The sequence below is a fragment of the Corylus avellana genome, chromosome ca7 (assembly GCF_901000735.1).
Source record: "Corylus avellana chromosome ca7, CavTom2PMs-1.0".
Classification (NCBI taxonomy): domain Eukaryota; kingdom Viridiplantae; phylum Streptophyta; class Magnoliopsida; order Fagales; family Betulaceae; genus Corylus; species Corylus avellana.
In genome coordinates, this window is record NC_081547.1 from 1,749,780 (window position 1) to 1,772,997 (window position 23,218).

The window sequence follows — 23,218 nt, forward strand, 5'->3', positions numbered from 1 at the left end:
GCAGATGGATCCAGAACTGAGATATGATGAGAGAAATTTTGGTCCGTGTTTCTGATTAACCGTGACCGATAACCCCAATAATAGCACACTCTGATCTCTTCAGGTTCTATTAGTTCTTATTATATGTTTTTTCGTTTTTAGGTCTTTTGTGGCTTGCAATTGTGCTCGATGATTGTTTGCCCAATTCTTTGGGTAGTTTATACGCTATACTGAGGCTTTTGATCTGCTGAATATACAATGATGAATGAGAGCGCCTTGTGATTGATAGTTATGAAATAGTTAGGAGTTTTATTTTTTGATTTATCTCAGATTTAGCTTTTTCAAAAATGTGTGTGGTGGTTTTAGAATGTGCGGATTCAACAAGAAAATTTGCATTTTGGTTTTATTTTCTTATTAGTTGCTGTGATGAATCATGAAGCTATCACATGTCAGACTTCAGAGGTTTTTTCTACTTGAAAAGATCTATGAGACAAACATTCATGTTTCTGAGCAGAATATGTTTTCTTCTTTGCTGCATTTAGTACATTCGAAGCTGATTTGAGTAGTTGCGGATTTGGGTGATTCCAAAGTTCAGTTGAAAATGACAATAAATTTGGCTTGTTTTGGGACATGAGAGAGCTCGGAGACACTTGATGATCATGGAACTTCGCTGAAATTCCATGGAATCTGCTGTTTCATTCGTTCTGAGGTTCAGCATTATATTGAGGTTTAAAAATGCTCTGCATGTATCTGGGCTTTTAAACCTTAATATAGTATTCTGCAAATACCATTTAAATAACGGTATTCCAATTCTGTTTATAGGATTTTTTTTGTTTTCATTTTTAAAAATATATATGTTTTTTTTTTTTGGAAAAAATAAATCAAAAAAATTATTATCAAGTGTACTTAAATTTGGAAGATGGTATTGCTTGCTTGTTGCTTGTATATAGATGTGCGATAATTTCAAATACTATCAATAATAAAAATTTATTTTAATAGGTGCCTTCAAATAAATAAGATGCCTTCATGTATTTTCCAAAAATTGGTGTCTATAAAATGTCATTCATAACATAATTAATGACAAAATGACATGCGTCTAATAGACTCTTTATAAGCACAATGCAAAGAGTAATCTCATCAATGAGAGGTGTTAGGAAGCCTAACAAATAAATTTTTAAAAAAATTTAAAATGATGTGGCAGACCAAAAAAGAGAGAATTACATTTTTTATAATTTTGATTGATGCCTCCTAAAAAATATTAACTTAAATTGAAGAGACTCGAATCAATTCCTTGGACTCTCAAAACAAATTGGAAACACAGATGCCATACAAGTGACCAAAGAGAACAAATTTAGGCTTTGGTTACGATTTTTGTTTTTTAATTTGTTTCCACTAGAACGATCCCCTCTCCCTTATCAGCTTCCTTTTCTCCATCCCTTCCCGTTTAATATGTACTCCAACAGAACCGAAGCTTCACACCCACTTTAGCCTACCAACCTCTTCCACGCTCATTCTCTCTTGAACGAAAATGAAGGCAAAAGATCATTTCTCTCACCCCCTCCCCCCAAAATCCATGGATTCTAACACTGCCAAGAAGTTGTTCAATCGTTAATGGAGACCCAATTTGGTACCCAGCATGAACGTTTCTCTCTTAAATTCACAGAAGAGATGGCGTGATTAAAGACTAATAAATATTGGCATTATTGTAATTGTGTGAAACCTGTATGGATATCTTTGTCAGTCTAATTTTCATTAAACTCAACTTCGTCCCTCATTTTGCCTTGAAGAACTTTTCAACAAAAGCTTTAAATTGAAGCTTCTCCAGTAAAGCTGTTTTCAGCTTTTTGGATGAAAAAAAGTGCTTTGAAGGAAGTATGCCAAACAATCTTTTTTTTCAAAAGATCTTTTTGCTAAAACTCTCTTTGAGCTCTTAAACACAATCCTGAATAGACACTCGAACAATATTGGTTTGTGTCTTTATTTCTGTTCTCAAGACAAATGCTTTACAAACAAATCAGCTTCCAACACATTCCTTACAACCCAGAAAACAATTTTCAACGTCGGAACATTTTCTCAAACCAAAAATAAAACCCTTTCAAAACACATTACCAACCATTCCTTTGCAGCTGCTCAGATTTCCAGTCCAGATTATGTACATATGGAAGTAATGAGGCAACTGGATAGGTAATTAGCTTTAGTTATGGTTTACTATTTTCCTATTCTTGTAGCTACCGACAAAATAACAAGATGTACTTCCTCCTTCAAATTGCTGGTTGCCGTAAATTGGGACTGAAAAATAATGACAAAACGATCACGATCTGCTGTCAGGGGAGGCACAGGACTTCTCAACGAGCAACTCGATTTTCTAGTAAGTAGGTTAAGAAAGATAAATTAACTATGCTGAAAGTTACATAAATCAATAGAGATATAAGCCCAGGAAAAAAAAAAAAGTTCGAGAATTAATTTTATCTAAATACTAACTGAATCAGCTAGAAGAAGAGATATGGCAATGTTTCAAAAAATTTGCAAGCTGACTTGTGTTTGAAAACAAGATGAAATAGGATCATTAGTGTCACATTCAAGGTGGACAATCTCTTATGAGATGGCGCTCTATCATAGAATATTCCTTTAAAATGCATTTTTATGTTACTTCCTTAAATTTTTCATAAAGTTTTCTGAGTTTCAAAAGGTGGTCTCCATTATGAAGGAAAACAAGAAAAAGCTGTTCACCTTTACTGATTTATTTACTTCTTCAAGCTTATGTAGCAGCAATTCCCCGGTTACTATGCCTCTGCGTTCCGTTGAAACATGGCGTGGTGAATTTGTCATCTGCATAAGTATAATTTTAATAAATGCAAGAATCTACATAAGAACAAAACACTCACCAGATAGATGATAACATTTTCAATATAGCATTTCTTACACAGGAATTACAAGAAATAAAAGAATTAAAAGCACACAAACAAGCAAAAGTCCTGCAATGTGATAAAAGTGTGCCCCTATTATAAATTGATGACTGATTAGCAGCAAGAAAAAAAAAAAAAAAAAAAAAGTAATCATCCATTAGTTTTGCAAAGTAACTGAATATCATATGTTAAATATAAGTTAATACATGTGCAAGGCTAAATTTAGTTCACTTATTCCTTTATCAGGAACTAAAAAAAAGCCAGATATCAAAATTGCCAATCTCCATAATTTTTTTTTTTTTTTTTTAAAAAAAAAAATTTAGCAAAATTGCCAATAGGACAAAGTGAGCGTGCGGCCACCTCAATTAGACCAACAAGTCAGAGGTGGTAGTGCATCCAACTTCTTCCGCATGCGGCCATCCCCTCTTTGTTGGGGGTGGTTGCACGACCAATCCTATGTTGGGGTAGTTGCGCAACCACTTCTCTATTTTTAAAAAAATTAAGTAAGAAGTCAGCCTTCAAAACTTAAAAAATAAACGTGTTATATAAAAAATAAATATTTTTAATGTTCGTTTCTTTGAGAACACAAAACACTACAAACTTTACCAAAAACACTTCTCAACTTCCATCACATCAAAAAACTCTTTTCAAATCAAAACACAAAGACCACTTTTCAAAACACTAAGCAAACATAACAAAAATTTTCAAAGTCACTATCAGAACAAGAAGGGAGAATTGCATTAAGATCTCATATTGGGTTAAAAGAATATTTCCTGGGACCCTCGAGCTCTAAATACCAGACCCTTCACCATAAAGAGCATAACACCTGATCTGCATCCATCTATCCCAACTACCAAACTTGAATTTCTGAGATGGCCCATGATATGCTCCTTTCTCCAACCAGCATAGGGGTAGAAAGACAAAAAGAAAGGAATTGAAAATAAGCTTTTCAATGAGATCTTAGAAAGCTTCATGCCTCCATGGCTTGCAAGGTAATTTCAGCCAATTTAAACTGGCTCCATCTGGGGTTTGATTATAAACCGCCTCAAACCTAAGTGAGTTTCATGCTAGTCTAAAGCAAAATGGGCTTTACAAATGTTATTGGTAGCGTCCAAAAGTTCTAAAGAGTATTAGTAACAGATTTTTATCACTACCTTCAGATTTTTGATTGGCGATCTCAAAGCAGTTGGTCCCTCAGTCAACGATCCCATACGACCTGTGCTTTCTCCTTCAGCAGTTAGAGCCATAGGCCTCCAACTTCTACCAACATCTTGTATAATCTTTGAAACTTCTGTTATGATGACCTGCAAGACATGAAACTCAAGATAAGTAAGTTATTCATATGATAACTGGCTCCTTTTGATTATAATCTGACGCTAGGATACCAAGAGAAGAAAAGCTTAATTTACCTTTCTCAGAAGTCCAGGGTTAGAAACCCCCTGAACCTGTAGTTCATCTACAGGTGCAGCTTTTCCATGTGCTATACTCTCAACTCTAAAGGTATGGATTCCATACACTGATTGCAAGCAACCTATTGAGAACACAACACAAAAATGCCATGTCTTTTTTAATGAAGAATTTGACTTAGAAAATCAATGCACCCAAAACAATATTGAATCAAAGTCATGAGAGTTCACATGATCAAGAAGCTAATGTAGATAGCTATGAATTGAAAAGGAAACTTAAAAATCAGAGGACAGGCAAGTAATTCCGTTTTCCTAACTCAAGTTCCTGCCCTAACATTCCTTTTTATTTAATTTTTTCACGGAGGGGGACAGTTGGAGGGTGTAATTTCCCCCCTCCCCTTGGGGTCAATTACTTGTGTAAAAAAAAACAGCACCATTCACTCCCTTTGGCCATCTTACAAGATGTGCAGCCAAAAACATAGGATATTAAGTCATGATTTCTGCTACAGCCACATTTATTCTCAACTACAGTTTATCAACTCATAACTTCTAACCCTAGGAACCAGATACTCAGCATGGACACACAACCAATAACTATATGGCATAAAATAATTATTTCATAATCATAACACAAAAAACATCTGAAAAGTCTTGCAACAGTACCTTGTTCAATAATGATATCAATCACCATGGAAAGTGGCACATGTTTATCAATTGTCGCAGTGCCCCAAAAGGGTATAAACGAAGGCCTTGAGACCTTCACAAAGAGCGACGAATTATTAGATCTACAGTGCTTCTTTTTATAAAAAACAGGAGAAGAATTCAAACAAGCGGTATACCTTGTAGACTATCTCACTAGGGGTAACATACAGTTTGCGCGAGGAAATATCTTTCTGAAGCACATATCTTTTAATGGGTAGATACAGAAGCATTATGATGCCCACTCCCCAAGCTAGAACCAGCAATAGAGATATAGAAAGCCATATAACCGTGTCATACTTAACGCTATTGCTTGCAAGTTCTTCAAAGGAGGCTGAGTACAGTATCTGCTCAGAACAATCTGCAGCATCATCATCGTCTAACTCGGATTCAGGATCACTAAGTAGTCGACCCTTCGATGACCCCAGCTCTGATAGACCATCCGCATGACCCATCAACATTTCTTCGAGCTCAAAACTATAAATTAAAGAGACAGAAGAGTTCATCACTATAACCTATATTCCTAATAACGCCACATATCCTACACAATTCACGTCTTCCTTTAGATGATTTTTGACAACCAACACAGCCAATGATGCGTCCAATCAATTGCTTAGTTGAAGTTATTTTCATGAGCAATCAGACCACCAAATTACAAAAATTCTAGTTGATCAAGATTCAGATGAGATTTAAGGGCTCTACCATGCATATGCCCCATATTAAGTCATGAAATGTTTCCAGTAAAACCCCATTTGGTTCCCGAAAAGGTGAAAGAAAAAACAAAAGAAGATCAATATTCACAGCGTCGATCAACAAAATCCAACCCGAGACAAAAATTAAACAAACAAACAAATGCTTGGAACTTTACCGGGAAATTCTTCGAATATCAGAAACGTTTGTGGAAATTTCTTTGCGAAATTTGTTAGAGCATTTACCTGAGATTTGGGCTTTCGCGGTGATTTTTGTGGAAACTAGGGCAAAAATGCAAGCTCGAGAAGCTGAGCTACCGGTCCATAACTTTTGAGGATTCTCCAATTTTATAGTTCCAGAGCAGCTTAGGTACTTCTACGGTTTTTGTTGGAGTAATACTAGAGTGTGTTTACTCGGACGGTGCCAAGGGCTATATTTCTTACACGTGGTTTGTCAGTAAAAACTGTCCCGTACACCGGGACTTTTTTTTTTTTTTCTTCACAAATGCCATTCTTCTTGAGAAATGTTTACATCTCAATTTTTTTTTTAAAAAGTTGATTTTTAAATGATGTGTCACTATCCTATGAGTTGATAATACACTTTTCAAAATAATAAATCTCATAAGATTATGACACATCATTTAAAAACTAATTTTTGTGAAGAAAATTTGGGATGTATAACACTTCTCTTTGAACTTTCACTAATTTTAAGAAAACCTCCTGAAGTTTAAAAACTCTCAATTTTTCCTATCAAATTTCTAATTTGATGCAATATACCACATCCATTAAGATTTGGCGTTAAATCCTATGGATTCTATGAAAAACACTAAAATAGCCTCTAATTTATTTATTTTTGAATGTGAAATTAATAGTAAATTTAAAATTTTCAGAGTTATTAAAAAAATGTCATTTCATCCATTTTAACGTCAGTTTAACACCAAACCATAACCGATGGAATATATAATATCAAATTAAAAGTTCGAGGGGTGAAATTGAAAATTTTTGAACTTTGAGAATCTTCTCAAAATACGTGAAAGATTACGAGGCATTTGTGAAGTTTTTCATTTTTTTTTTTGACATGTCCGTATAAGGAGAGATAAATAGAGAAAAGGGATTCGATCTAGTGATTTCTTTTTTATGATGTGTGATTTTTAATCAATTTAACTACACATTAAGGACTACACCAAGCCTGATCTAAGTCTACATAGTACATACTTATGCACATATACATAAAATCACAAATTATATATATGTATGCATGTATTTTCATTCAATCATATTAAACTTAAAATTATGATAATGTCCTGATCGGATTAAGCAGAGTTTCAACCTGGTCCCGGTGAGTTTCAATCACAGCGAGTTTGAAGTCCCGACTAGGTCCCAACGAAGTCTTGACACTCACTATACTTAAGGGTCCAAGCGAAGTCTCATGACTGAGGCTCTAGCTTGTCCCAATGAAGTCTCGATGGTGGCTACTGGCTAGCTAAGCTCCCGACAAAGTCTACCAAGTCCTCCGCAAAGTCCCCGACGGTAGTTCGGTTGAATTCCAACAACCAACTTTATGGTGCACCTATGTTGCTGCATAGCTGGTGCTATGGTCAAAGATAAATAAAAAACCTTTTCTTTCTTTGATGTAAACACCCCTAACCAATCATATCACGGCCCACATCCAGCTGTTTCGTCCAATCGGTGGACCGTATAGCCGGGGAAGACACCAATCACCACAACCAATACACGTTAGACGACGCCGTCTCATTCGTTACCTGAAATTTTTGCCTTCGACGGCCCAGCAACGTGTGAAACAAGTCATATTCTCTTATTTCTCTCACGTTTCCAACACTCCTTCATTTTCTCTATTACCTCTCTCTGCCCTCCTTGTTTTTGCACCAAATTTCTATTGCCTCTGTTTTCCCTACATAATTCAAGGTACAAAATTTTGGTTGTTTCTTTTTTATTTCAATTTTACTTTGCTGTTTGGATTGCTCTATTTATAATTGTATCTGATCTTAAATTGCTTAACGTTATCGTTCCTGTAAGGCGTGCGATGTTGGAGCTCTGAAATTATGGTTTTTTTTTTTTGTGATTTCTGTAACCATAAGTTATTGAGAAGAATCTTGTCTTCCTTTTCGTTTTAATAAGTTCTTGGTTTATTTGGGTCACTTGGCCTGTTCAGTTACACAATTTAATTTGTAGTTTTTGAATATTTGGTGAATTTTGGGTTCTTGAGTTTTAGTTAGGATGGATTTTGAGTGAAATTTTTCGTAAATTTGATGTGATTGACTAAATTTGGGAAATTTTCTATGTGCAAGTTCGAAGTTTTAATGTTATGTCGATAGAGATTATACGGTCGATTTATTGGAGACTACAGAAAAGTTAAGCTAAATTGTTTACTCTTGGAGTGCAATTTATTGCGATGTAATATAGAACACTCGTCAGGGGTGTTGATTTTAATATAAGAAAGAAGAAAATACACTGTTAGAAGAATTTATTTTTAAGTCTTTGCTGGAGAAAATGCGAAGCGCACTTGGAATTTTCCCTCCGTAAGAAACCCTTTTTGTAAAAGTATAAGTTTTCTGAGATAATTGAATTAGGCCCTATACAGCTTAAAGAACATCACCAGACATTTGAGGAATATGAGAATGCCGTTTAATCTATGTGACTGTTTCTCTCTCTGTAGTTAGCACACGTTATGTCTGATTCCTTATCGGTCTGCTTTGTTCATAGTTTTGTTGTGAATTTGTATGACAATTAGATATTTTGCGTGATAGTTTACTTTTATCTATTATGCAGTTGAGGACAATAATTTGTGGTCCTTGAAACGTTTGCTTCCTTAACTTTTCTAAGTAGTATGACTCAAGTTGTGAGAGAGCCTATGGAGATGGTTATATTTCGAAGTTGAACCTGATTACTGAATGGATAAAAAGCAGCATATTGCGATTTTTACAACCGCCAGCCTTCCATGGATGACTGGAACTGCTGTCAACCCTCTGTTTCGTGCAGCCTTTCTTTCGAAAGACGGGGAGAGAAAAGTCACTTTGGTGATTCCGTGGTTATCTTTGAAAGATCAAGAACTAGTACATCCCAACAACATCACGTTCAGCTCACCATCTGAGCAGGAGAAATATGTCCATCAGTGGCTTGAGGAGAGGGCTGGATTCAGATCTTGCTTCAGTATACGTTTTTATCCTGGGAGGGTAATAATTTCTGTAATTTTATACTATCCTCAATGCACACTCATGCACCCAAATTAATCTCTCTTGGAAGTGGGTTGAACATGTACCAAAAGGAGAGTTGAATATCTAGTTATTTGCCCGAAGTTGGGATGCTTTTGTCCTTTATGTGTAAGCTAGCAAGCAAAATTTTTTTCTCATCCCTTTGCGACTTCATGAATGATGAAGTGCTTATGCCATCTTATTCCCCTTGACCCACTTGTCTAATTCTAGCGTACTGCTTAACCCAAATATAACTAACCCTTAATTCCAATTTATTAGGATTAAGTTAACCCAAATGGCCATTGAGGTTAAACCATTTACCTTGGCTCTGTGCCGACTTCTCTGTTCTTGTATTAGAACCAAGATTGGGCACAATATAAAGAACAGGGTCTTCTTGCTGTTTCCATTCTTATTTTCAGTTGTAGAGAACAATTCTAATCCATGACATCACTTTTGGTGCAGTTTTCAAGAGACAAAAGGAGCATTCTTCCCGTTGGAGATATTTCTGAAATCATCCCGGATGAAGAGGCAGATATTGCTGTTCTTGAGGAGCCTGAGCATCTTACATGGTATCATCATGGGAAGAGATGGAAGGTTAAATTCCGCCTGGTTATAGGAATTATTCACACCAATTATTTGGAATATGTGAAGAGAGAGAAGAATGGACGAATGAAAGCATTTCTTCTTAAATACGGAAACAGCTGGGTCGTTGGTATTTACTGCCACAAGGTATGGTTCTTGTGACTGAGTTTTCATGAAATAAATTTCTATTTTTGGATGTTTATATATTTTTCAATTTTCTTTGTTTATTGTTATTTGGGATTTTGACTTTGTATTGTATTAGGCGAAATAGCGCAATGATTTGTTTTTGTGTCTGGCATTTTTCATTTCATGTGGACTACCAGTTTTCAACTTTTGGTTATTCCGATGTTTATTTTTCCCTATCTAACCTTCCGAGAATGCGGTGTACGGGACCGGGGTTTACTATGCAAAGGTGAGTCTGAAGAGCCCTACCTTAAAGAGGTTCTCCGACATCAAAAAAAAAAAAAATTCCCTATCTAACCAAAGGGGTTGGCCTAAGTGGTGGAAGCCTTGGTCTTAAGGTTTGCTCCCTTCAAGGTCCAAGGTTCAACACTTTATGGGTGCAAACAATCTCTTGTGGCCACCTCCTAGTGAAAAGCTAGCGATTTAACCAGTTCCGTGTAGGAAAACTTTCGAGGGTGCGGTGCACGGGACCGGAGTTTACTCTGCAGAAATGGATCCGAAGGGCCCTGCCTTTTGAGAGGTTCCCCAACATCAAAAAATAAAAAATTTCCCTATCTTAACATGCAGTGATATTTCTATAAAATATGGAAGTCAAGATGGTTGTTTTATAGTGGCATCAGTACATATCAAATTCGTAGGTGATTATGTCGGATGGATATTCAAATATATACTTATTAGTTTGAAAGAAGTTTGCATACAGATAGTTATTAGTGAAAGCAAATATTCATTACCCCAAATGCAGGTTTGAAATCCCTGACCCAACTTGATCACAAATATCCAAACCACCCTCATGAGTCAGGTGTGGTTAATTACCTATTTAATCATTCCTTGGCATCAGAACCGTGATGCCTTGCAAAACAAGTTAGGGTAATCTAATTTTCAGGGTATTGATATGCTGATGCACCACTCGAGAGAGAATATGTAGGGCATCATTTTCTGTTGTGCTAGAATGTTATGGGGGAGATTAGGCCTTTAAAATCTGTCTTTAGTATAGACTTGAAGGCCATGAATTCTATTTATTGGGAGTTGAATGTAGTTGCTTTCTTGGTGTTAAAGTTTTGAGTGCATGTTTTTTTGGGGATTATGAGGCATTTAGGATTATTTGTCTGTGGAATAAATCTAGGTGTACTGTGAGTCTGTGGCTGCAACTAATCCAAGATTCATACATAGTAATGGTAATATGGAGAATAAACCTTTACGATTATTAATTTCTTTGCTGTTTTATACATGCTAAAAAGGTTTGGAAAGTGGACTATCTTGAGGAAAGTTGAATTTGCCTATTCTCAAAATATGTCATTATTGTCTTGGAAGAATTGCTTGCTCACCAGATCGTAATTGTGGTGGATTGCAGGTTATCAGATTATCTGCTGCCACACAGGATTATCCCAAGTCAATCATCTGCAACGTTCATGGAGTCAATCCCAAGTTCCTTGAGATAGGAAAGAAAAAGATAGAGCAACAACAAAATGGGAAGCAAGCCTTCACAAAAGGTGCCTACTACATTGGGAAAATGGTATGGAGCAAAGGCTACAAGGAGCTATTAGGACTTCTTCATGATCACCAAAAGGATCTAGCTGGGCTCGAGGTTGATTTATATGGAAATGGTGAGGACTCTGATCAAGTTCAGGAAGCTGCTAAAAAGTTGGAACTAGCTGTTAGAGTTCACCCTGGGCGTGATCATGCTGATCCTCTGTTCCATGAGTAAGCCTTTTCCATATATGTCCAACCCTTTTATGATGCGGAATTTGTTGCTAGTTTTTATCCCTAATGAAAAAGGGGAAAATGTGAGGTTTGATCAATCAATAATGCCTTGCACCACATAGTTTGGAGGTTTCCGGTGGCCTTATCAGGCACTTTATTTATTTATTTTTTCACTTTCACCGTTAACGAAACAAAGAATGAAGCTGAAAGGTAGAGTATCTGCTTCTTGTGGTCTATCTAGACTATTGCTTTTCTGGCATGCCTGCAATGTGTTCCAGCATGCCAATGATTCAACCTAATTGGGCCTGAGAAGCAAGACTTGTGTCAAAGAATTTTGTTCTTTGACAAAGAACAAAATATCTTGAATTCTTTGGCTAATAATTGCATGAATTTTGTTCTGTTGCTTGCAATGACGGAAGAATGAATCCTGTCCAATCACTTGACTGATTTGTGATGATCGACTTGGTCATATTTCTTCTAGCGGCACTCTGTTTTGTTTTTCTATAACCATATCTTGATAAGGTTTTTCTTATGTCAAAATTGAGCTATTCATCTCTCTTCCCTAGTAGATTCTGATCCTCACTTTTGGGGGGGACTTAAATATGTAGATTGCTTAGCTATTTAAGTTATAGGAATTTCACAGACTTCAATGTATTTCTTTATCAGCTGCTGAGCGGTTGGTACCTGTATTCTTGAGGTTTCAATGTGGTGGCTTGTTAAATTGTGCATGAGACTGGTATTGTGGTTTTAAGCTAATAACATGTGGAACTCTAGTTGCATGGAAACATTCTAAATAGACCCCGAGTCTAAAGGATTTCTTACTTAGAGATTGTTAACATGATTGGATCAAATTCTATTTTTGTTGTTTCTTTTTTCAGTAATGTAAGTATTTCTAAGTCCAACACCACTGATATGGTCTGCAACAGCAATCCTGGATGAGATTTCTTCCTTAGAGTCTGTCAACACGGTTGTTGTTGCTCCATTCTAATTGTATTTTTTTCTTTTTATTTCTTGTTTCTCTTTCAGTTATAAAGTGTTTCTGAATCCAAGCACCACAGATGTGGTTTGTACCACCACAGCTGAAGCACTGGCAATGGGCAAAATTGTTGTATGTGCCAATCATCCCTCAAACGAATTCTTCAAGCAGTTCCCAAATTGCTTGACTTATGAGGACAGCAATGGGTTTGTGGAAGCTACACGCAGGGCATTAGCTGAAGAACCTTCCCAGCTGACCAATGAACAGAGGCATGAGTTATCATGGGAGGCAGCCACAGAACGGTTTCTGAAGGCTACTGAGCTGGACCAGGCACCTGCAAAGAAACTGTCAAAAATTCCTCCAAAGAACTTTATGTCCACTTCTTTGAATTTGGGGGGGAGAATGGAGGATGCATCAGCATATATGCATTTTGTGGCTGCTGGGTTTGAGACATCACGAAAAATCTTTGGTGCAATCCCAGGGAGCTTGCAGCCAGATGAAGAACAACGCAAAGAGCTAGGGTTGACCCTTCCTGAAGCAAAGCGAGGCTGGAGAAAATGATAGGTTTATGCTTCTATGAAAATGTCTGGGGATTCTCTATCATCATTTTCAGTCATACAAGAAGAAGTGAAGAACCTAGTACTGGTATGTTCTGAGAAGCCGCCATCACCTATCGACAAGTTTGAACTCTTAACTTTTTCATGTGTAGTCAAGTAATTGATTATAGCCCAACCATGTCAACATATTATAAGAACCTCTTTCCATGATAGAAGAATTTTAGCACTTGGATCTTGATTGAGCATTGAAGAAAACGATTCTACATTTTCTGAAAGGAGTGTGTGGTTATGATGGTCAATATGGTCCACTAGATCTAATCAGTTGGAGCATTTGATGGTTTCCCGCGATATTTTCATATTAATTAATGTTAGATTGAGGACTAACCCATCCTTTGATCGGCATAAAGTTGAGGTTATGTAGAAAGTACATGCAAACTGAAACGTAATTCATAATTGAGAAGGGCTTTTCATGGCTCCTTAGACTGATGAATGTGTCATATTAGTTTTTCATGGTACTCATGTGAGTGGTCGCGTCAGCCATAAAACCATTTAATTTGCTAATCAAATTGGGTTGCTTAATTTTTTTTCACTAATATTATGCCATGTGATATTTGCGTGACTTGTTAGGTGAGTTTCTATGGAGATTGTAATAAAAATTGTAGTACTCTAAGTAATTGCTTCCAAAGTCATTTAATCATTAAGAATTTAATTCAAGCTCGTTTATGAATTGAACTTTAACTCAGGTTTTCAAGCTCAAGTACTTGATGAATCTCTCTGATGGGCTTTTCAGCGTTAGAATTTTGTGCATTAGATGAATGAATTGCAATCTTAGAAGAAATGTGCTAAAATAGAACAATTGAATGAGCTATAAATAAATTATTAATCTAGTTATTAAAATGTGTGATGATCACTAATATTCATATATATATATATATATATATATATTTTCTTGGATGATAGAATAATCTACTAATTAGCAGGTTGCATCAAGCTGTGAATTAATTTGAACGCAATCAAGGACGGAGTCAGCTTTGAATTTGGGGGTGACCAATTGGCAAAAAATACCTTAAAATTTTTTTTTCTTGTAATTTGGGGGGAGGGGGACCAGGGCCACTGCCGATCTCCCCTAAATCTGTCTTTGAATGCAATTTTTTTTTTTAAAAAAAAAAAAATTGCCAAACTTGAACATGTAATTAAGCTTACACTATTTAAAGCTTTGTCATTTTCAAATTCCTATTACTTAACAAAAAAAAAAAAAAAAATCAAATTTGGTTCAGCTTGAACCATCCCCAAAAGAGAAAGAAGAAGAAAAAAAAAAAGGGTAGTCGTAGACTATGCCGTCGTGTTCTGTTGTATCTAGTATCTACTAGCAATTCAAACAATAAATGTGAAAGAGTTCTTATGGGATCTATCTTCCGGAAATAGATCTCCCCCATTTCATTTGAAATTGAGTGGAGGCATTTAGGCAAAATGGTGGGATAAAGATATCTTAAATTTAAAAAATGAAGATGATATTGTCCTAAATTTTATACTATTCGCCTAAATGGCTCATCTCCATAGGATTCGTTTTCGTGTCTGCCTGAATAAGTCTTGGGCAATCCGCCAACTTGTTAGGGCAAATGGGTTCCATAAAAACTCTCTTATATTTGTTATTTGGGTTGCTAGCAATTTGGGTAACAAATTACTGAGGATCCAAATCCCCGACACAAAAATATATTTCGCGAATATAGAATTAAAAAAATAATAATAATAATAATAAAAAAGACCATAAGGTTAGCGTCGAAACACCCAAAGAATGTAGGTTCGATCTACTCAGGTTGCCAATTAAAGAAATCAAAGCTTTAAATTTTGGTTTTCGGGCAGATTATGGCACCACGACATTAGGTAAATGATGAACTTTCACACTGTAAAACAGAATGTAAATGTGGATCAGCAAAGGGCAAGATCGATCCTAGTAAGATGATTCTTTCCAACCACCATACTTCACAGCTTCCTCTGTGCAGCACTCCCAACTGCTGTCTCCCTGCAACAAGTAAAGGAGTACAAGTGTTGGGCGCAAAAAAAGCAAGAATGAGTAAAAGTTGACTTGTTCTTCATACATTAAGCTTAAATAATGTTCATACTCTCTCATCTCACTTTTTCGTGATCTAATGCAACTCTATATCTAGATTGAAAGCCCTTGTTATTATATTATAGGCTGCCCGAATAACACAAAAATTCAGACAACTTAAAAGTGGAGGTTGCAGGACCCACCTGCCCATGCATCCTAGGCTGCTTGGAGCAGGTAGGCTTCACAATTATCTTTCTTAGTTGTTCGAATTTCTATATTATTCTGACATCCTAATATCAGGAGATTCTTATCCAAGAATACTTATCCCCATTTGGGCAAACTAACAAAAGAAATGTTAGAGATATCAAATTTTTTACCACGATCTGGATTTAAACAAATGACTGATAGTAAAGTTGTAAACATTGAATAAGAGATACCTCGATAGTGAAAGTTAGGCCAACTTTAATTTCTCCACAATATTCCCGATCCTTGACAACACTGTATGCAGTTGATGGGAGGCTTCCTTGGACGAACAGTGGCTCTAAAGGAATGCTGCAGGGTCAAGTATATTTACATATTAATATGATCAACTACATCTACATATATGACATCTAACTTCTACTTAAACTGCAGATCAGTGGCCGACTACAAGATTATTGGTTCAAACTGTTGAAGATTGAGAAATATATTTTCAAATCGTAATTTTTAAAATCGCAAACCCAAATAGACCATTTGAAGAGTAGAGTGATTTATGAGGAAATTTGATAAACCGAGGTTTTCCTTTCTTTTCAACACCACATAAACCAATGTGCTTAAATGTGTTTGATAAATGAGTATACATGAAATTATGATAACTCACGTCGCTTCTCCAACAAAATCATCCTTGGTGAAAGTATCTTTATCCATTATCTTCAGATTGAGTTCTGACGCACCAGCGTTGATTGTGAAAACAAAGTTCTCATTCCATTTTGGTTCTAATCCTTGACCTGCATGAAACATTTTTTAGTTGCAGAAATTAAATTCCTTTTTTTTTTCTCGCTATTTTAGCCAAATAATAATAATAATAATAACAATAATAACAATAACAAGTAATTCAAAATACAAAGCACTCAAAACTACTTTTACATATATGTCGGAAAATATATATATATATATATATATATATATATATATATATATAAAAAGAGGGTGAAATATCAAAATAAACAATAGCTGAAAATGAACCTGATGCTACGCTGCTTCTTTGTTCCTGGGAGCGGCAAGTGAGAATGACATAGGGATCCATCTTAGCTGCTCATGAACACTTAATCCATCAGGCAATATATAGGAGAAAGGTGATTATGTATCAAAATAAGGAGTTACAAATGAGTCATTTATTTCTTTATAGAAGAATTTGTGAAATATAAGGAGCAAGGGCAAAAAAAAAAAAAAAAAGGTTTCATCTTCTCACAAGCTGCAGAGAAAATCAGATTTTCTGTATCATAAATCCAAGCACACTGAAAAAATAAAAAGAGAGAATGATATATATATCATACGTACAGAGAAATTCAGTGTTCTGGAGGCCTTTGGCACTAACGAGAAGAACTTCAAGCGTTCCTTGTGGCATCTTTGGAGGAACTTGGGAATTGAGAAGCTAGCTATAATTATAAACTGAACAGATCCAAAACTCGATCGATCCGAGGAATATATTACTGCGTTAATTAACTTGTCTGCATGTGTTTCTGATTTTGTCTTCCACCTTCACGCGACCATCCGTGGAATCCAAACAACTCACAACTCACGTGCTTTGCTTCATTGCCAACCCATGCAAGTTAATTTGCTGGTTTTTCTGTTTTCCTGGTTATTACTTAGTGTTAAATTAGCACTTATTTAGGACCGTTTTAATCAAATTTGAGGCTTAATTAAGGCCATAATTTTAAGGAATACATACATTTTCTTATATTTAAATATTAATTAAATAATATTTATATAAATTTGTATATTATACTTTCTTTTTTTCTTTTTTTTTTTTCTTTTTTCAGATCCATTCTTCTTGTGTTTATGGCGTGCATGTAAAATTACTAATTAAGTTTGAATTTAGTTATATTGTTATATACTCAATCTCCCACGCGACAATCCACTCATAATTTAATTTATTGCAATGAAATGTTATATGGTTGTCGACATTTTAGTGATTAGCTTGATAAATACCATGACATGACATATATATATATACTATAATTAGTTTGAGAAATCCAAGTAAACCTCTTTGAGAAGTCCCTCGTGTGAGCATGTGATAAGTTTGAGAATTATGAACTTCAACGGGTTAAGGTTACTTAGAGAAAAAATAGGACATTGCAACCCTTTGGTACGTAGATTGATAGGAAACATTAACCAATTAAAAAATTTATGACATTAATTATAAAGAGAAATGCTATTTTTCCAACTCACATCTATCTCATCTATATTTTTTTTAAAAAAAAATCACCAGAATTTATAGGCTTCTATGTATATCCAATGATGAATTTAAAAAATAGATGGATAAGAAAGAGATGAATGCTAAAGCTAGCTAGCGTAGATTCAAAGGAAAATAAAAAAATCCGCTATATATATATATATGCAACTTTGGACCCTCAAAATTGTACAGTGGACCTTAGTTGATCAACTTGTAATTTCAGTTTCAGAATTCCTTCAACCCTACGTAATTCAAAAGTTGAAAATTGAACAATATTATCACATAATTTTCGTTTGTAACTCTAATCTTTGTTAATTAGTAATACTTCTATGCCTAACACTTCCCGCCAACTCTCTCTCTATCTCTCTCTCTCTCTCTCTAAGCGAAATCTATTGTTTAATTTATTCAAGTCTCTATAACTCTCCTCTAAAACCCAAACTCTTCTATGATCCCATGCACTCATTCTTACTCTTTATGAATTTCAATTCTTGCCTTATCTTTTAGCTGTTGCAGCTTTTTTTTTTTAAACCCAACAAAAGAAAAACAAAACGTTTTGAGAAAGAGATAAAAAAAATAAAAAAAATAAAAAAGGAAGGAAAAGAAACGGGTTCCTTCAAAACAAACCATAACGTTTCACTTTTCATCTCAGTTGGGTCTATGGTAAAGGATGACTCTCTCTTGTGGGTTTCTTGAATTTATTTTATATTAATTTTAGAAACTCTTTTGGCTACATGTAGTGCTCTTAAAGTAATGGAAGGAATTAAAGAATGTGACAGTAATGTGGAAGAGAAGGGTGCGGTTTCTACAAGTCCTTCGGTCTCTGGTTCTTCTGATAATGGGGTTCCCAAGGCAATCTCTGTTCAAGGGTTCGTGTTTCTTTATCTTTTTTTTTTTTTTTTTTGTATTATGCTGTTAATCGTTTGTATTTTTTTTATTTTTTTATTTTGTGTTGATTTGAAGATAAAAACTTGGCTAGGACCCCTTTGACTCTGTTTGAATGCTTAGAAAAAGAAAAAGAAATAGTATTATATGTGTTGCTCTCTTCCTATGGAGCATGAGAAGCAGATAGCAAAAAATCCTGAATTAATTATTGTATATTCCTATATTTTTGCATTTTGATTTCTGAATATGAATTCTTGTGTTAACTGTTTTCTGCCCCTGTTGGTATTTTTAGGCGGATAACGGGTCCAACAAGACGATCAACAAAGGGGGGATGGACAAGGGAGGAGGTCAATAGCTAGAGATTTTTGTATTCTTTATTTATAGCGTCTTATAACTGCATATTGGATAATTTAATTGCACGTACACATTATGATGCATTAATTCATGTGCCTGCAGCCCATGCATGTATCTTTGTGGATAAAAATTGCATTCTGTCTATCAAATGTTCATCAGCAAGCACCTAATTTGTTTTGTCCCCCCCTTGTTTTCTTGTTAACAGGATAAAATATTAGCCATTGCTGTCAAAGAATTCAATGGCAAAAACTGGAAAAAAATTGGTGTGTTGACTTCACTTATTTTTTCATCCCTCGTTAATCGTAGTTGTAATACGAGAAGTGCTAGGAACCCAAACAAATGAACCCAAATTTTTTTTCAAATTGACGTGATAGACAAAGGAGAGAGAATTACATTTTTTTAATTTAAAAAACCATTACCACGTCAGTTTAAAAATTTTGCTGGGTTCATTTATTTGGCTCTCTAGCACTTTCTCTTCTAATATTGATATTGATCCATGCTTCTTTTATATTTTGCAGCTAAACGTGTTCATGGTAGAACTGATGTTCAATGTCTGCATCGGTGGCAGAAGGTTCTCGATCCAAGTCTTGTTAAAGGGCCTTGGAGCAAGGAGGTGCAAATTTATAGCATACACGTGGCTCTGTTTCAACAATCTCCATTTAAGGTTGTTGTCTATGATTCTGATTTACTTCTTATTTGAAAACTTCCAGGAAGATGATCTCACCATGAAGCTGGTTGCAAAGAAGGGGAAACATAAGTGGTCTGAAATTGCAAAATCCTTGCCAGGCCGGATAGGCAAGCAATGTAGAGAAAGGTAATTAAGTGCACTCTGGTCGATCAGGAAGTATAATTTATCTGTTTTCTTTTTTTAATTGCTTTTACCGATTCATTTATCTGTTTTATTAGCATAATAGATGAAAGATCTAATATGCTTAAGCACAGCTACATAAACGACTACAAACACATATGCAGGGTTAATGGTACTGATCATATAATATAAATTTTCCATATTGGGTTAATTTATATTCTCTATATTACAATGTTTTCCATATATGTGTGATTAATTGTGATCAAATCATAGTGATTTGATTACTTATTTGTATTGCTTTCACGTAAGTACAGTTCACCTACCATATTTTTCTTATAAATGGGAATACTTTGTAATAAAAAACGTATACAAGTGTCTAACACTGAACCATATATCCCAAAATTCTCGGTCTTTCTTTTTCTTATCACTTCAGCTATATATTTCTTCAATTAGATTTTATTTTAAAATCTTCACAGGTCCTCCCAGTCCAGTACAGCTCACATATATAGACCAAAATTCTTGCCTTTGTCCCTGTGCATATGCAGTAAATAACTGCTTTAGCTTTCACCTTTGATGATTTTCTTTTCAGAAGGAAACCTCTTTAATTATAGTTTCATCATTTCCTTGTAAAAGAATAAACGAATAAATCTAAATCTAGTTGTTTTTTTTTTTTTTTTTTTTCTTTTTTAAGGTGGCATAACCATTTAAATCCAGATATAAAAAAGACTGCATGGACAGAAGAAGAGGAGTTGATACTCATTAGGTCCCATCAGATATATGGGAACAAGTGGGCCGAGATAGCAAAGTCCCTGCATGGAAGGTATATATCACTACCAAACTTTTCTTAAAAAAAAAATCTATTATATGAACAGATGGCAATTGATTACATGTTTCCTCTAGCTCCCTAAAAAATGAGATTTAATTTATAGAGCTAATTGTGTAATCTAATTACTCTAAATAATCCATCAACTTGAAAAGTTTACAATATTATTCATGGGATATATTATACGCTTTGAAATCTGTACTTGAACTGCATATTTTTCCAGCTGGGTATGAGAAGTAGTTGTTATTATGATACATTATTTGATATGAACAGGACTGAAAATTCTATAAAAAATCATTGGAACTGCTCAGTGAGGAAGAAAGCGGAGTCTAAGGAGATTAAACGAAGTCTTGATCAGAAAGTGAACTTGAAGGGAAGTGCATACACTTGTTCACCGGAAACAATTTTTGATGCTGACAATGCAAGTACTTCTAGTGGTCCGAGTGTTGGACAATGCCAAGAAAGTGATAATAATTATAAGGGTAACACATTCAGAGAATCACATAACACAGGTATTCATTCCTTCCAGTGATTTATGTAATATATATTTCCAATTAATAACTCAGTTTGCTTTAAGATGTTCATAGTTGCAAAAGAATAATAACTCATAATTTTCTTCATGTATATATCTGTAGACAACTCTGGTGGAAAAAGGAATTCAAAAAGTCCAGTTTCATTTTGTACACCACCAAGCCACAATAAAGGAGCAAGCACGGTTGAATGTAGCAGTGCAGAATCCATACTAAGAAGCGCTGCAAGGAGTTTTAACAATACACCATCTATCATAAGAAAACGACGCCTTCAATGTTCTAGGAAAATTGACAATGCAAATGATCACAATGATATTGTTTGTTCACAGGAAGAAATTATCAGAGAAAACTTCGACATTAATAGCCCCCACTTGTTACATCTTCGTCCTTGTGACGACAGATGTGATATCAACAGCATAGTTGTCGTAACAAATGAGAAGCAACTTTTCTTGAGTCCTTCAAAGTCTCAGAAGCTCCAAACAGGTAGTAAATGAGTACTTGTTGTATCAATTTGGTGAGTGATTTTTGTCACTCTTTTGTTGATAATATAAATTTATGTGCGTTTCTAGCTATTTCTTCAAAACTACATATCAATTGGCTTATTTGTTAAACACCATAGCAGAAAACAATGAAGAGATTATGATAGATATGAAGCAGGCCAGTTGATTTTTCTTTTACTTTCTTTCATTTTCTAATACTCTCTCTTTTCCTCTTTGGGCTCTTTCTTGCAGATTAATTATTTTTTATTTTCGTGTAAAATTTAGATACACCTCTAAACATGCATGGACTGACGGGATAGAATTTGTACATAGAGCTAGCACAAATATCACTTCCACAATGGTTGGTCAACAACAGTAATCTCTTCCACTAGTGGGCTGCTCTGAAAATTTTAACATGAATTGTCTGATTAATTTATTTAAGGCAGGCAATAATCTCTTTTACATTGGAAAATATCATTCACCAACATATTATTTATTTATTTATATAGGGGTTTGAATGCGCGAGGTGAAATATACGCGATTTGAATTTAGTACCTGAGTTTTTAATTTTAACAACTAAAGGTTTTTCTTTAATTTCAAATAGGTTTTTTTCTTTTTCTTTTTTTTTTTAATATATAATTTTTAATTTTTTTTATCAATTTACAGTACAATTAATTAGCCATATGTTGCAATATAACTTTAATCTAAATAAAAAGATTAAAAATAAAATTTTTATGAGGGGCAAAACCACCCCTCAGCCAGCTCGCTTTGTGAGGGGTATATGCATGCTAATGATGCTATGAAATTTAATTTGTATTTTAAAATAGTTTCTCTTTTATTTGACTTCAAATGTCCTCTTGTCCCCACCAATTAAGGGTGGCCATTCCTTTAAGAGGGGAGGCTCCTCTCTCGAAAATGGATCTTCTCCATTTCAAATGAAATGAAGATGAGTCATTTAGGTAAAATGGTCTAAAAATGAAGACAAAAATATCCTCATCTTTTACGAAAAGAACAATTATATCCTAACATTTTGCCTAAATGGTTCCTCTCCATTTCAAATGAAATGGAGAGAATCCATTTTCCCTATGATCAAATAGGGTTAGTCATCCATTCATACAGTGCAGCTCCAAACGAGAACTATGTGACATCAATTTGTTGGTCTATATGAAACTAATGTTACATGCCATCAATTAATTAATTAAATCGGTTATTTATGGAGGCATCTATTTCAAATTCGAAAAAAAATTTATACACTTAATTGCGAAAGAGAAATATACCATATTTTTAAAGTCATTCTAGAAGTCATTAGTGTATCTCTCTTGTTTCACTCTATGAATGAAATGACTTTTAAAATTACAATTTAATTAAAATTTAATAATAATTAATTACAAACCCAATTATAATTTTGAAGCCACATCATTTTTAGAGTAACAAAAAATGACACAATAATGATTTCTAGCATTATTATATTTTTATCAACAAATATTTCACCATGTTGATGTCATGTCACAATTTCAAACTAACCCTTAAATCAACATTGACGGATAAAACTGTAATTTCAAACCTTACACTAAAAAAGAAAAAGACAAAAAATAGAACATTCAAATATATTGGATTTGACGCAGAGAGCTTCTGCTAAGAAGAAGAAAAATCGCAAGAAGGAAAGGGACAATCAATGGCAAAACCCTCCACAACCAATCATCATCTCCCAGAATCATTCTATGGCTCAGTGAAAATCTCCAAGGATGTTCCTTCTCAATCTGTGACTGCGATCAAAGATTTGTTTGAAGACGTAGAAATCTCCGGTCCCATCCCTGAAAATTGCAACACAAAGGACTTCTACTCCGACCTGATCCGCGGCCACCTCAAGCCCCAAAGAGTCGTTCGTGGCCGAGTCACCTGTCTCCTCTCGGTCACACCCGCTATCACTGTAACAATTTCTAATCTTACTTCTTTTTCGTTGTATTA

General features: G+C 34.8%; 4 protein-coding genes and 2 non-coding genes across 7 annotated transcripts in view; 4 read left to right on the forward strand and 2 right to left on the reverse strand.

Moving 5' to 3' along the window:
* The first annotated feature begins 18 nt into the window (after positions 1 to 18).
* Positions 19 to 98, forward strand: LOC132188871 (small nucleolar RNA SNORD18). The gene has a single exon (XR_009440931.1). It is a non-coding gene; the product is annotated as a small nucleolar RNA SNORD18 (small nucleolar RNA).
* Positions 99 to 394: 296 nt separating this feature from the next.
* LOC132188892 (small nucleolar RNA R64/Z200 family) lies at positions 395 to 496 on the forward strand. The gene has a single exon (XR_009440952.1). It is a non-coding gene; the product is annotated as a small nucleolar RNA R64/Z200 family (small nucleolar RNA).
* A 1,432-nt stretch (positions 497 to 1,928) lies between these two features.
* Positions 1,929 to 6,013, reverse strand: LOC132187226 (uncharacterized). Its single transcript, XM_059601466.1, has 7 exons — positions 5,859 to 6,013; positions 5,131 to 5,467; positions 4,955 to 5,048; positions 4,295 to 4,416; positions 4,040 to 4,189; positions 2,710 to 2,808; positions 1,929 to 2,344 (listed from the first exon to the last, which is right to left on the reverse strand). The coding sequence occupies exons 2-7, from the start codon at positions 5,449 to 5,451 to the stop codon at positions 2,291 to 2,293; spliced, it is 840 nt and encodes a 279-aa protein (XP_059457449.1). The 5' UTR covers positions 5,452 to 5,467; positions 5,859 to 6,013; the 3' UTR covers positions 1,929 to 2,290.
* Positions 6,014 to 7,158: 1,145 nt separating this feature from the next.
* LOC132188238 (digalactosyldiacylglycerol synthase 2, chloroplastic) lies at positions 7,159 to 13,376 on the forward strand. 2 transcript variants are annotated; one of them, XM_059602652.1, is made up of 5 exons: positions 7,159 to 7,605; positions 8,470 to 8,873; positions 9,354 to 9,620; positions 11,008 to 11,357; positions 12,384 to 13,376. In XM_059602652.1, the coding sequence occupies exons 2-5, from the start codon at positions 8,592 to 8,594 to the stop codon at positions 12,892 to 12,894; spliced, it is 1,410 nt and encodes a 469-aa protein (XP_059458635.1). In that variant the 5' UTR covers positions 7,159 to 7,605; positions 8,470 to 8,591; the 3' UTR covers positions 12,895 to 13,376. The 2 variants fall into 2 exon arrangements, with proteins under 2 accessions (XP_059458635.1, XP_059458636.1); XM_059602653.1 differs by having other exon boundaries at positions 8,524 to 8,873.
* A 1,465-nt stretch (positions 13,377 to 14,841) lies between these two features.
* On the reverse strand, positions 14,842 to 16,546 carry LOC132186485 (elicitor-responsive protein 3-like). Its single transcript, XM_059600464.1, has 5 exons — positions 16,480 to 16,546; positions 16,165 to 16,230; positions 15,800 to 15,926; positions 15,378 to 15,492; positions 14,842 to 14,913 (listed from the first exon to the last, which is right to left on the reverse strand). Exons 1-5 carry the CDS (start codon positions 16,544 to 16,546, stop codon positions 14,842 to 14,844), a joined length of 447 nt encoding a protein of 148 aa, XP_059456447.1.
* Positions 16,547 to 18,124: 1,578 nt separating this feature from the next.
* Positions 18,125 to 23,218, forward strand: part of LOC132186486 (uncharacterized) — a 6,777-nt gene continuing 1,683 nt past the window's right edge. The window contains exons 1-8 of the mRNA XM_059600465.1: positions 18,125 to 18,240; positions 18,549 to 18,603; positions 18,816 to 18,873; positions 19,129 to 19,223; positions 19,321 to 19,424; positions 20,110 to 20,238; positions 20,515 to 20,753; positions 20,877 to 21,254. Coding sequence (XP_059456448.1) covers positions 18,125 to 18,240; positions 18,549 to 18,603; positions 18,816 to 18,873; positions 19,129 to 19,223; positions 19,321 to 19,424; positions 20,110 to 20,238; positions 20,515 to 20,753; positions 20,877 to 21,254 — 1,174 coding nt within the window. The remainder of the gene's footprint in view (positions 18,241 to 18,548; positions 18,604 to 18,815; positions 18,874 to 19,128; positions 19,224 to 19,320; positions 19,425 to 20,109; positions 20,239 to 20,514; positions 20,754 to 20,876; positions 21,255 to 23,218) is intronic.